This window comes from Silurus aristotelis (genome assembly GCF_946808225.1).
Source record: "Silurus aristotelis genome assembly, chromosome: 2".
In the NCBI taxonomy this organism is placed as follows: domain Eukaryota; kingdom Metazoa; phylum Chordata; class Actinopteri; order Siluriformes; family Siluridae; genus Silurus; species Silurus aristotelis.
The window spans coordinates 36,832,851-36,846,018 of NC_139575.1; the positions used below are offsets into that span (position 1 = coordinate 36,832,851).

General features: G+C 40.6%; 1 protein-coding gene across 1 annotated transcript; it reads right to left on the bottom strand.

Annotated features, from left to right (window-relative positions):
- Window positions 1-4,975: 4,975 nt before the first annotated feature.
- Window positions 4,976-10,313, bottom strand: coq7 (coenzyme Q7 homolog, ubiquinone (yeast)). The gene is made up of 6 exons (XM_083526073.1): window positions 10,110-10,313; window positions 9,583-9,761; window positions 8,286-8,400; window positions 7,956-8,095; window positions 7,443-7,511; window positions 4,976-5,409 (listed from the first exon to the last, which is right to left on the bottom strand). The coding sequence occupies exons 1-6, from the start codon at window positions 10,189-10,191 to the stop codon at window positions 5,332-5,334; spliced, it is 663 nt and encodes a 220-aa protein (XP_083382199.1). The 5' UTR covers window positions 10,192-10,313; the 3' UTR covers window positions 4,976-5,331.
- Window positions 10,314-13,168: the final 2,855 nt, after the last annotated feature.

Sequence of the window (13,168 nt, forward strand, 5' to 3'; positions counted from 1 at the left end):
TTGAAGTTCTCAATTATCAAAGCATGAAATCGCTTCGTGCACTCGTTTTCTTACGTCGATACTCTTAAAGTTAGCATGATTTAATCTCGGTAATCCCTCTGTGTGATCGTTTAACTGTAAAGACATTGATCCTCTGGAGCTGGAATGCCTCTTTAGAAGGTCATGGGCTGACACACGCACTGTGTAGGACGAGGTGTGTGTCATCGCCGTTCTACAAGCAAGCTACATTTCCCAGCTGACTCTCATCAAAGCATGCCGCGCTGCTGGGAATCATAATAAATTGCATTTTCGGCACTCCATAATACAGAAAGGTCGCGATCGACATCTAAACTCAATACCCAGGACTTCAACCTGTGCAAGTTACAGTAACATGCCCATTGTATGACAAGGCTGTTTAATGCATAGGGGTTTTGATTGGAACGTTTAGAAGGAATATGACAGGTCCAGCACAATCGGAAAAGGTTAAAATGGTTAGGATTGTCAACCGATCTTAAGGGTTTTTTTTCATGATGATGATAATGATGAGGTTTATGATGATGGTTAAGGGCATCAATCTCATGACATGGCATCTACAGCGTCAGAGGATTAATGCAACATGCAAGTAAAGTTTGGTGGCGAATGCCAGGCAGAAAGCATGAGAGAGAGAGAGAGCATGTTGAAGGTCCTTGATGATGAGTGCAGTCTTCAAAAAAACAAAGTTTAATGCCAGTCTTACATGCATGTGCACGAATAATGTTCATTAAATGTTCCAGACCAGAAAGAAACAATGGATCAGCAGGGGCTTGTGGTAGCAATCAGCAGTTACCTAACTGGGTCATATGCTCCAATGAATAGCTCCAAGAGGCAAGTAGCTACAGTACATGGCCTTGGAGTCAGCGACCACCCGCACTGTCACGGTCCCTGATTGATTGCCGTGAAGGTTGTGTCACTCTGAAACACCTAACATAAGCCATCCCAGCTGATCCAAAACGTGCCAAGACAACTGCTGCCCCCCCCCCCCAACCCCTGAGCAGTGCGATGACTTACAAAGGCAAACATCTATACATCCACTCATGTGCTCGCCTGTTCCAAATGACACTAATGTGCATTTTACTGTCATGTTTGCATGAGTGATGGCGCTACAGCTTAGCATCACTCACGCTAGCTTCTCACTCACAAGCTAAGCGCACTTTGTGCAACTGTCAGAGATGATTATATCTAGATTAGAAAAGGTACATGAAAGTGAATTAATGCAACAGGTTCCAGATTTTGTGGACAGTTTGCATGCTCTTATTCAATTCAGATGACATGAATAAAAATAAAAAATCACAAAGCACCATAAAAATCTCCTGAATATTATATTAGAAGGTTTTAAAAGAGATAGCTCGGTAGCCGGAATATTCCGCGTGGAACACCGTTCTAATTCGCTGTGCACGCGTAGGCCGATGTATGCTTCACACTGAGGGAACATGTCTAAATCAGCTGCTTCAGTCGTGCTACTTTTCTTCTTGTATTTCGTGTGGACACCAGAATTCAAGCTGAAAGTGAGATTGCCTTGTAGAGGACAAATTTCTATTCTATTTAAGGACAAGGCACTGCTGTTCATCTCGCATGCCTATGCATGGGACGGCCTGGATATGAAAAGAGGGTACGGGTCCTTTATGATGTGTATTACAGACCGGATTCTGCTGAAAGGTCCGAGCTTCTGGGAAGCCGCAGGCCGAGCACCACCCACGCCTCAAAGTGGACCATTAGTTCACCGTTAAAATTTATCGCTATCCTGACAGACGGCGTTTATGTTTGGGCACACGACTTATAAATGAATCCTTTGCCCTTTAAACTGCATCGATACGGAAGACATTTTTAGGAAAGAGCCATAAGTGTCATCAAGGTAGTGGGTGAAAATATATATACTTTCTTTCGGCTTCTCCCGTTAGGGGTCGCCACAGCGGATCCTCCGCACGTTTGATTTGGCACATGTTTTACGCTGGATGCCCTTCCTAACGCAACCCTCCCCAATTTATCCGGGCTTGGGACCGGCACTAAGAGTGGCTGGGGATGGTTCCCTGACCGGGAATCGAACCCGGGTCGCAGCGGTGGGAGCGCTGCATCTTAACCACTAGACCACCAGGGGACCTAGTGGGTGAAAATATATAATGAGACAAAAAAATGTTCGACTGGAAAATGATTTATGGCAAAAAATACTGTGTAGAATAACAATTACAAGTGTGGGTTTATATTTACAGCACGAAAGATATGATTTGCAGCGATGTATAAAATACTTTTTTATAATTGGAAATTAGTCATAAAGATGCGCGAGGACTGGATGTTGCGGGGCAGTGCGAGCTTCAGACCCTATGCTCGGTGATTGATGGTGCTTTTAGAAGCCAAGAAACAAAATGATCTGCATCCGAAAGTTTTTATGAGTGCTGTGGATTTATATTAACACTGCTCGCAAAATTTACAGCAGCGATTTTTCACAGTCTGAGGACCAAGCCAGTTTGACTCCTCATAGCCCTTTTACTGATTTCCTGCTCAGTGTCAGGACGGATTCTTCTCAGAGGTGAACTTAGGCAAAGCGGTAGCGCAACAGAATAGTCACGCATATGCAAAGCGTGAACAATTTCAACTATGATTATTCCTGTTAAATGTACAATACGCATATGGCGCACAATACGCATATGTAAATTTCTATGGTTTGCTCTTATTAACATCTGCGGTGTGCCTGGGGTCATCATTTATGGTTTTATTTACATTTTGTCAGTGGCCAGATACGCCTATGTGCACAGCTTGCTGCTTTTTATTTTAAAAGCCTTGCACCATGTAGATGTCAACACAATTAATCTGAAACTAAAAATAATTCCCTGCCTTGGCTCAACTTTAGATTTGGCCTACTGCTCCTGTGTAGGTGCATGACGTATGGGCGCTTGGAAAGCTCCAGGGACGTGACTGTAATCTTGTCGGTTTACTGAAATTCTGAAAATTCTTAATGCAGGATACGGAATTCTGCATCGATTCATTTCTTTTGACTTTTTTTTTTTTTTTCGAAATACTGGGTGTGAAGGACTTCACTTTGGTTTGGATTCTGGGACCCCAGTTCCAGAGTAGCCGTTCCACCAACTAAAATATTTTCAGAAGATCAGAGGAGAACCTGGAAGAAACCCACATGGGTGCAGTCCAGTAATCAAATCCCTAATTAATAAATGAATAAACATTTGCTCAGTACCTACAAATAATGAGGAGATCGGGGTAGATAGCAGCTCGGTGGTTAAGATGTTGGACTTCTGATCAGAAGGTTGTGAGTTTAAATCCCAGTACCACTAAGCTACTTGGTGGGCCCTTGAGCATGGCCCTTACCCCTAATGGCTCAGTTATATAAATTAGATGATTGTAAGCAGCTCTGGATAAAGGTGTATGCAAAATGCTATAAATGTGAATAAGATGTTGACGTTGAAGTCTGTATAATTTCAGTGTAATTGAAAACCAGACAACCCAAAGGAAACCCACACAAACATGGAAAGAACTTCTTGTTTCGGCTGCGCTTGAAAACAGAGGAAAGGTTTCCCATACATCATCATGCGATACTCAAAGTTTAAATGTAATATAAATGTTTTAATTAAAGGTTAATACATTTTTGTAACTTTTGCTTGCCCTAAAGACATTGAGCATGATACAATGATGGAGCCTACCATTCTTTTTTTATATATATAAAAAAATACACTGTGGATGTGGAAGTTCATATGTATCCAAGCTCACGTACAGAAATATGGAAATGAAGCTGACCACCTAAATATGTTCATCTTTTCCCTATAACAGCATGTCTCAGTATTTAATTCAGCTAATACCACAACAGCTTGTCAATGATGGTGAATCATACAGTATATCTATTGCAAAAAGAATGTTTAAGACACCATTTGTCCCAACATCTGTCGTCACTTATGCTATAGCAGCTATAGACAGTCCTTACCTCAGTTTCTTGAGTGTACAAATACAAGTATATAAATAGGAAACAGTTCAGATTTTGGAAAATGTAACTCGTCTTTCAGCACAACCGAGCTACTTGCATTTGAGACTCATTTTACAAGTTTTAAATAAATGTCTCTTTACAGAAAACTATATAAATTTCATTGTGGTCATTATCAGTGTGTGTTACACGTCTGCCATACACGTGCATGAGCTGATATTATAGGAACCAGGATGTATTATTGTGTTAATATATACCTGTAAATTCCGTGCTGCATTCCTTTCATACTGAGATGAAAATCAACACCTTCGGACCAATCAGAGTCGAGAATCCATCCATGCCGCATCCAGCAGCCTGAACCAGGAGATGCACTTACAGCTGTACGCAGAAGGCAGCTGTTCATGTTTAAGATATGAAAAAAAGACACAAATAGTGAAGGAATGTAGCACCTCAGAAGAGCTGGAAAGCCGTCAGTGAGCTGATACGCATTCTGAAGCATTACTAGTAACAAGGCCGCGTTAATTGCTCGTGTCCCGTTCATGTGTTGTTTTTCAGTAAGAGCTTAAAGGGGGGGGGCTGGTGTCCTGATTTATGAAGGTATGTATGACGTTTATTTATATACGGAGAAGAGATCGGCCCGTGAGTCGTTCAGCTTAGTGTATGCAGAAGGGTGATGTCATCCAAATGCTGAATCCTCCTGTTACATATAATACAAGCCAGCAGTAAAAAAAATTATATATATATAAAAATTAATCAGATAACTTTGTAAGAACTTTGAGTTATAAAGCCAATGATCATTTAACTAAGCATCTTAAAACCTCCAAACTTATAATCAGCATCAATTTTGAGGCTTCTTTGGATAGATATGCTCTCAGATGCTCTTTGGATAATGCTCTCAGACTAGGGAAGTAGTAGAACAACACATACTATGTTGGACTTCTGATAGGAAGGTCATGGGTTCAAATCAAATCAAAATCAAATGAGGCAGAAAAACAGGTGCATAAATATATGAAAAACATGAACAACTGCATATACAATCACACTTTTTATTACAAGTGTAATGAAACATCTTTAGGAAATCAACCCCCCCCACACACACACACACACACACACACACACAGATGAAAAGTATGGTATGGCCCACAATCAGTCAACTCAATCAAGCAAAACAAATATAATAATTTGAGTATATTAAATAAAAAATTAAAAATAACTGATGGAAATACAAGCTCTTTACTTCTAATTTAAATTCTATACAAACTTTCTGTTCCTGTGCAGGATGATTCATTACTTAACTTTAGGTTTGTTCTCATCAAAATCAACACTGAACTCGTTTACAAAAAAAAAAGAAAACACAATGACAACAAACTACAAGACTTTTTTTTTCTTCAGATCCGCTGCGAGATGTAAATGGCAGCTTTACAGCCGACCTGAATTAGAGTCTTCAAAACCAAATATCCAGGCACCTGGAGGAAACACACACAAGAAGAAGAAAAACAATGAGCAGAATTTCTGTACAACATCTTATTATTCTTTACCTCTTTACCTACCAGCTTTGTTCTGTTTAGTACTTCCACTCTCCCTATTTCTCTCTTTTTCTCCCCCTATACTTCCTCTAATCTTCACTCGACTCTCCTTCCACCCTCCCTTTACTCACCCCCTACTCTCCATCCACTCTCCCTCTACTCTCCATCCACTCTCAATCTACTCTCCATCCACTCTCCATCCACTCTCAATCTACTCTCCATCCACTCTCAATCTACTCTCAATCTACTCTCAATCTACTCTCAATCTACTCTCCATCCACTCTCAATCTACTCTCAATCTACTCTCAATCTACTCTCAATCCACTCTCCATCCACTCTCCATCCACTCTCCATCCACTCTCCATCCACTCTCCATCCACTCTCCCTCTACTCTCCATCCACTCTCCCTCTACTCTCCATCCACTCTCAATCTACTCTCAATCTACTCTCCATCCAATCTCCATCCACTCTCCATCCACTCTCAATCTACTCTCCATCCACTCTCAATCTACTCTCAATCTACTCTCAATCTACTCTCAATCTACTCTCCATCCACTCTCAATCTACTCTCAATCTACTCTCAATCCACTCTCCATCCACTCTCCATCCACTCTCCATCCACTCTCCCTCTACTCTCCATCCACTCTCCCTCTACTCTCCATCCACTCTCAATCTACTCTCAATCTACTCTCCATCCAATCTCCATCCACTCTCCATCCACTCTCAATCTACTCTCCATCCACTCTCAATCTACTCTCAATCTACTCTCAATCTACTCTCAATCTACTCTCCATCCACTCTCAATCTACTCTCAATCTACTCTCAATCCACTCTCAATCCACTTTCAATCTACTTTCAATCTACTCTCAATCTACTCTCAATCCACTCTCCATCCACTCTCCATCCACTCTCCATCCACTCTCCATCCACTCTCCATCCACTCTCAATCCACTCTCCATCCACTCTCCATCCACTCTCCATCCACTCTCCATCCACTCTCAATCCACTCTCAATCTACTCTCCATCCACTCTCAATCCACTCTCAATCCACTCTCAATCCACTCTCAATCTACTCTCCATCCACTCTCAATCTACTCTTCATCCACTCTCAATCTACTCTCCATCCATTCTCCATCCACTCTCAATCTACTCTCCATCCACTCTCAATCTACTCTCCATCCACTCTCCCTCTACTCTCCATCCACTCTCAATCTACTCTCCCTCTACTCTCCATCCACTCTCAATCTACTCTCCATCTACTCTCCATCCACTCTCCATCCACTCTCCCTCTACTCTCCCTCTACTCTCCATCCACTCTTTCTCTACTCTCCCTTTACTCTCCCTCTACTCTCCCTCTACTCTCCCTCCACTCTCCCTCCACTCTCAATCTACTCTTCATCTACTCTTCATCTACACTCCATCTACTCTCCCTCTACTCTCCCTCTACTCTCCCTCTACTCTCCCTCTACTCTCCCTCTACTCTCCCTCCACTCTCAATCTACTCTTCATCTACTCTTCATCTACTCTTCATCTACACTCCATCTACACTCCCTCTACACTCCCTCTACTCTCCCTCTACTCTCCCTCTACTCTCCCTCTACTCTCCCTCTACTCTCCCTCTACTTTTCTTCTACTCTCCCTCTACTTTTCTTCCACTCTCCTAGACAGGCACACCACTAGGCCATTTGAAAAAGTTAAATCTTTTAATGAGATAATATTTAAACTCTCTATTAGAAATTCAGAGACTTTACAGGATGAAAGTGTTTAGACCGGGGTGTTGTTTTGTATTCTGTATTGGATTCTGTCTCACTTTAAAAGAAACATGAACATGCTGTATTTTCTTAATTATTTATTTATTTTATTCATGTCAAACCTCTGAGTAAAAATGTAGAGAAGGTGGTATCTTAGTGGACTTTAGATCACCAAATAAAAATTTACTAAGATTGAGAAGCAGTTCCTGAACCGTGACTCACTGATTCAGCGTCGTGTTCCAGCCCAGTGTCGTGGTGCTCCAGCTCATCGTCACGAAACTCTTTGATGAGCTGAGGGAGAAAATAGCAATGCCTTTTAACATTAATCAATACAAATCTGCAGCAGAGAATCTGCTCTGTGTGTTTTACATTTAATAACTCTAATAACTATGTTCTGCACGTTAAAAGGACCGCACAGAAAAAACTATCGAAACATTTCGGAACAAATACCTGCACCTTCACACCTCAACCCTCTACCGATGGTTGAAAAAAAGTCACTGTTGCTAACGTCATCAATCATTGTGAGACTGTGATGTGCAGAAAACGTGACTCGAATAAGTACTAACATTGAGGTCATATAAATAATTTGTATATGTATTTGATATGTATTACCATTTTCACATTGGTAGCTTATAAATAAAAGTATAAGCAGCGTTCACACTGAGATTTCAATCCAAACTTCCTCACATTTTACATAACCAAAGACTTCTCTTTATTTGTCCCTTCGATATATACCTGTAATAAATCCTCGAATCTCTCAGGATCTGCCTCCATTAACGTTCGGATTTGGTTGTTGTAGTGTTCAGAGATGCTCTCCTCCACCGCCACAGTGCAGGCCATCGCACCCTCCTTCCCCAGAAGTGCTGTAGAGGCTCCTTTAAACGCACACAGACAGAGAAAAACTGAATTTTAATCTAAACGACACAAAATGCTGCTATAATTGTGGAAATTGTATATATTTGAGTCAAAACACACTATTAACACCACACACATAATTTTACTGTCCACTTATTTGTGGACCGCAGTGTTAAAGTTTTATTATTAGAAAGTCAGAATCGCATATACCGAGTAAAAATCCTGCGACGTTCCACAAAGGCAGCATGATTGTTGGTCGCACGCGGTTCTCCCCCAAAATCTCGTTAAACTTCTCCAAATGCATCTTCTCTTGGTCCCACATGTGCTGCACCAAGACAGAATTTGGTGTCATTCAATATTCAAACATTAAACCTTTGTTCAGTTTGAACTAATAGACTTCCACACCTCAGTCTCGCTTCATTATCAGCACATGAACACTTCAGTGACAATTACAACGGAACACTTTAAATCTGGACTACTGTCAATATCTGTCATCCACACCCCTCATTTCTGTCTTATTATTGCATATATTATTTATACCATATACACAGATCAGGTAGAACATTATGACACTAGAATGTTATGAGCGGTGAAGTAAAGAGCACTGATTATCTCTTCATCATGGCACCTGTTAGTGGGTGGATATATTTATATATCTGAGCGTAAGGATTTCAGACGGCTCAAATTGTGACGTCTAGACGTCTGGGTTAGAGCGTCTCCAAAACTGCAGCTTTTGTGGGATTTTCCTGGTCTGCAGTGCTCTGACTCTATCAAAAGTGCTCCAAGGAAGGAACAGTGGTGAACCGGCGGCCGAGGCTCATTGATGCACGTGAGGAGCGAAGGCTGGTCTGTGTGGTCCGATCCAACAGTTCATGTTGTTTATGCTCAATGGGTCACGACTGTTTTGGCAGCAAAAGGGGACCAACACATTATTAGGCAGACGGTCATAATGTTATGATCGGTGCATATATTATTTTTTATCTTTATACTTTTAAACTTGACAGCCACATTATATTTTAATTTCTTGATTTTCACTTTTACATATTGATGCTAATTACATTATTATTAATCAGGAAAAGGATTATCATACAGGCTTTGTATATCTCCCTGATCTTACTTTGTCCCAGGCGGGTTCCCATGTTTCTACACGCAGTATCATGCAGACTACTCAATTCCTTTTTATTTATATAGCGCATTTTGCAATGGACATTGTCTCAAAGCAGCTTTACACAGATAAAGCGGTAATAAGGTTGTATAAAAGAATGTGTACGTTTATTGTCTATAAGTTTGTTCATTGTTATTGTTTTTCCCTCATAAGCAAGCAAGTCCCAGATACTACTTGTATCTTGTGCTTCAAGAAATGTTTATTTCTTTGAGGGGGAAATCAATTCTAGTGTCAGTGTCAGTCTTTTTCTGTCATTTCTCATTCTGGATCGTCTTTTATAGCGGTGTCTCCAGCATGTAAGAAAAACATTCTCCATGCGTGAACCCTTCACCTATTTAATACCTGGATAAGAGGGCCGGTTTGCGTTCTTCCCAAAACAGCCATCTGTCCAGCGTAGATGCAATTGGCCCCGTACTCTCCGGCATGGTCCACCCGGAGCATGCTGTCCAGCAGGGCTTTCTCCTCCTTGTCCCGGGGAGGTGGAACAGTACTATAGTTCTGGCATGACTGAGAGCTACATACTGAAATAAAAAGCACAGACCTAAATAAATACTTACAGCAATGACTGCATTTTATGGAGTTTTAGCAGACACCTTTATCAAAAACGTCTAAAAATGATCTCATTTACACAAATGAGAACATGAGGGCCTTACTCAAGGGCCCAGCAGTGGTATCCTGGTGGTACAATGATCTCATTTATACAGAGCAGTGTTTTGTTTGTGCAAAGGTCAAACATAAAGGACAGAAAACGCTACTGAAGTTTGTTATGATGTTAAAGAGATATTCAAAAAAGAAAATGCTGTTCATGCCCCTTATACTGATTTACTGTGTTAATACTCATCAGCTACACACAGCTGCTTGACAGTTACCTCGGTTAATGACAGCAGGAATATTTCCTACGTTTGACCGATAGAAAACACGCCAGAAAACACACTTCGTAGCTCTCTGCATGACTACCAGGCGGCGACAATAAACGCTAGTTGAAAAAGGAAGAAAAGAAACAGAGCTCCGTTAAGTAAAGTTTGTACATGTAGTGTTCGGTCGCGTTGCAGATGACGTAATCACTGCGCGCCATCCGAAAAGCGGTGCTTTTATTGTTCTTCCGCCGCTTCTCTGGCTAATCTGTGTTTTTCGTTTTATCTGGCTTTACTGATTTTCACAAAGTTTAAAACCTGTTGTAATATCAGAATTGTTTGTAATTTATTGTGTTGGCTCATTTTTCGCTTGTTATTCCGGTAACAGTAATTGTACAGCCGGTAGGTGGCAGCATTGTACAACCAAAAACAAAATGCAGACAAACAGACAGACAGACAGATAGGTGACATTCTTTTTGATGGTTTTCAATATATATTAATTTGTTGAATTTTTTAATTGGCATTAGCAAGGCACCACACACACACACACACACACACACACACACATTTATATGCTCAATGCTTACACAAATGCAATTTATTTTAAAGCCAATCTTCCGACTAGCTGTGTTTGGGATCTGGGAGAAAACTGTAGAATGCAGAGAAAACCCACACAAATAATGAAATATTCCATACTGACCCTAACCAGAGCTCAGACTCGGACCATTGTGAAGCAGCAAAGTTAGCCATTTTTTATTTTTGAGTTATATAATTTTTGTGTAACTTTCAATATTGCTTCAAATGCTACAGATACATACAGACTGCAGCATTTACTCTCTCACTTGCTCTCGAGTTTGGATAAAGACAAATGAGATGTATTAACCTGCATCAAAATCTCTTCCAACATTTAGGTCAGAAATTGAGGATATGGCAGAGATAATTGCTCTCCTTCAGATACTAAACGTTGTCAAATGGGTCAGGATGTAGAAATAACACCAGCCATTTTGCCAATGTTATTAGATACAACTTAATATAAAAGACTTTTAAAGCTGAATTTCGTCCTTCAGGGCCACCATAGTCTCTTCTTCAAATCTTTTAATATTAGCATGTTTATTATTCAGCCTCTCTAAAGTTTTCTTGAAAGTAGACCATAAGACTGATGTTGATATTATTTGGTCACTGGACCGTCAGTGCAAGTGTAGATCAGGGTTTTTAAACACCGTGTGCATTTACACACTTCATTACACACTCCTACGTTGTTAGCTCATAGTGTAGGTGTGTAGTTTTTTTCCATGGACACTACTTGGTATTCGTGGTCCAGGTGTGTAACTGCGTTTGACGCAAATTCGTGTTTACAAAGTGGAATCAAATATTCAACTCAAAGTTTGTTTCAATGATATTTTATTGAGTGTTTATCGTAGAGAAGTGTGTGAATAAAATGTAAGTGTGTGTGTGTGTGTGTGTGTGTGTGTGTGTGTGTGTGTGTGTGTGTGTGTGTGTGTGTGTATACAAGCTTAACCCTCATTTCCCGTGCCTGTGTTGTGAGCCAAAGTGTGGAGTTGGCAGTCGGAAGTAAAGTGTAACTGTTCACTCTTTTTAGCGCAACCAGTGTGTGTTAATTGTTACGTTGCTTTCCATAAAATGTCTGTGAGAATCCTGCGACGTCGTGTGCACTTCCCGGCAGCTTCGACAGCTGAGTGGTCAACTTGTGGCTAAAACAAGAATGAATACATATAAAAATTACACATTTCTAATTTTTTCATTTATTTTAACTTTGTGTGCAACCACAAATGCTGAACAACAGCCAGGAATCAGTCAGAAAATTTCCATTTTTATGTAAATACAAAAATTGGTCAAATGTTTGTGGACATCTGACCATCACACCCATATGGTTATACTTCCATCAAAAGGTAGAAGCAGACAAGTGTATATAGTTTCTTTGGTTTATAATTTTTCCTTTCACTGGAACAATGTGGTCTAAATAGCTTAAGTGGCCTCCATGAAGACATGATGTGTTAAGGTTGAAGTAGGAGAACTTGAATGTCCTGCACGGAGCCCTGACCTTAACCCCACTGAACACTTATGGGATGTGGGAGGTGAGAGATTAGTGGTTAAGGCATTGTATCTGAAGGTTGTGAGTTCAAATCCCAGCAACACCAATCCGGGTCCCTGAGCAAGGCCCTTAACCCCATAGCTGCTCAGATGTATGTATAAAATAAATCTGCCAAATGGCGTAAATGGATGAACTGGAACACCAAATGCACCCCAGACCTCTTTTGTTTTCTGACTGAATGGGAAAATCCCCAATACCATGCTGGGAATTTTTTTTCTTCCAAAAAGCACATACAAGGTGTGATGGTAAGGCTTTTTTTTTTTCATCTACCATGTATTTCTGAAGCAGAAGCATTTAATAAAACCAGAATCTAAATGTACGACTGATTATCAGATATTTCGTTTGACATCTGGGACTAGCAATAGAGTAAATACTGAAGGCTATCAATGGAACATTTGGGGTGTTTGTTATTGTGTTTTCTTACTGTTCCTGGTTCTTGACTGATGTTCCATGGTTTGGGTCAGACAGAAAATATCTGTGGTGAAGTTTTGACCACGAGCCCCAGGCCAATGTGAGTCAACGTGTCTGCCCAATGCTGGGAGACGAAACACGTCTTGCCTTGACGTACACAGACGTCGGTGTCTTCAGTTCCATATGTACAGTATTAGGCATGTTATTTTTAGCTAGTTGCCAAATTCGTGTGGGCAGTCGTCAGAGGCGTGAAGCCACGTCACTTGGATTTGACTCATACTTGTGTCATGGTAATCATTAAAACATGACTTTGACTTGAGATCCAGAACTCAAACATGGACTTTGACTTAATGATGCGAAAAAGATTTGAAAATGCCCAATGTCAATATGGTGAATACAAATAATGGTTCTATGGGTGTGAAGTCATTCTCTATTACTATCCAGTCTTTATCCTGTTTAGGGTCATGGCGGATTTGAAGATGGTCCCAGGAACACTAAAAACACCTTACAAGATCTTTCATTATTCATTTTAATTTACATTATTATCCTC

Excerpts from the sequence above, each read along its gene's own strand:
- coq7 (XM_083526073.1), bottom strand. The coding sequence starts at position 10,191 with ATGCAGAGAGCTACGAAGTGTGTTTTCTGGCGTGTTTTCTATCGGTCA. Across the intron at positions 7,512-7,955 it reads GATTCGAGGATTTATTACAG|CTCATCAAAGAGTTTCGTGA; the intron begins GTATATATCGAA and ends TTTCTCCCTCAG. Across the intron at positions 5,410-7,442 it reads TGGAACACGACGCTGAATCA|GTGCCTGGATATTTGGTTTT; the intron begins GTGAGTCACGGT and ends TGTTTCCTCCAG.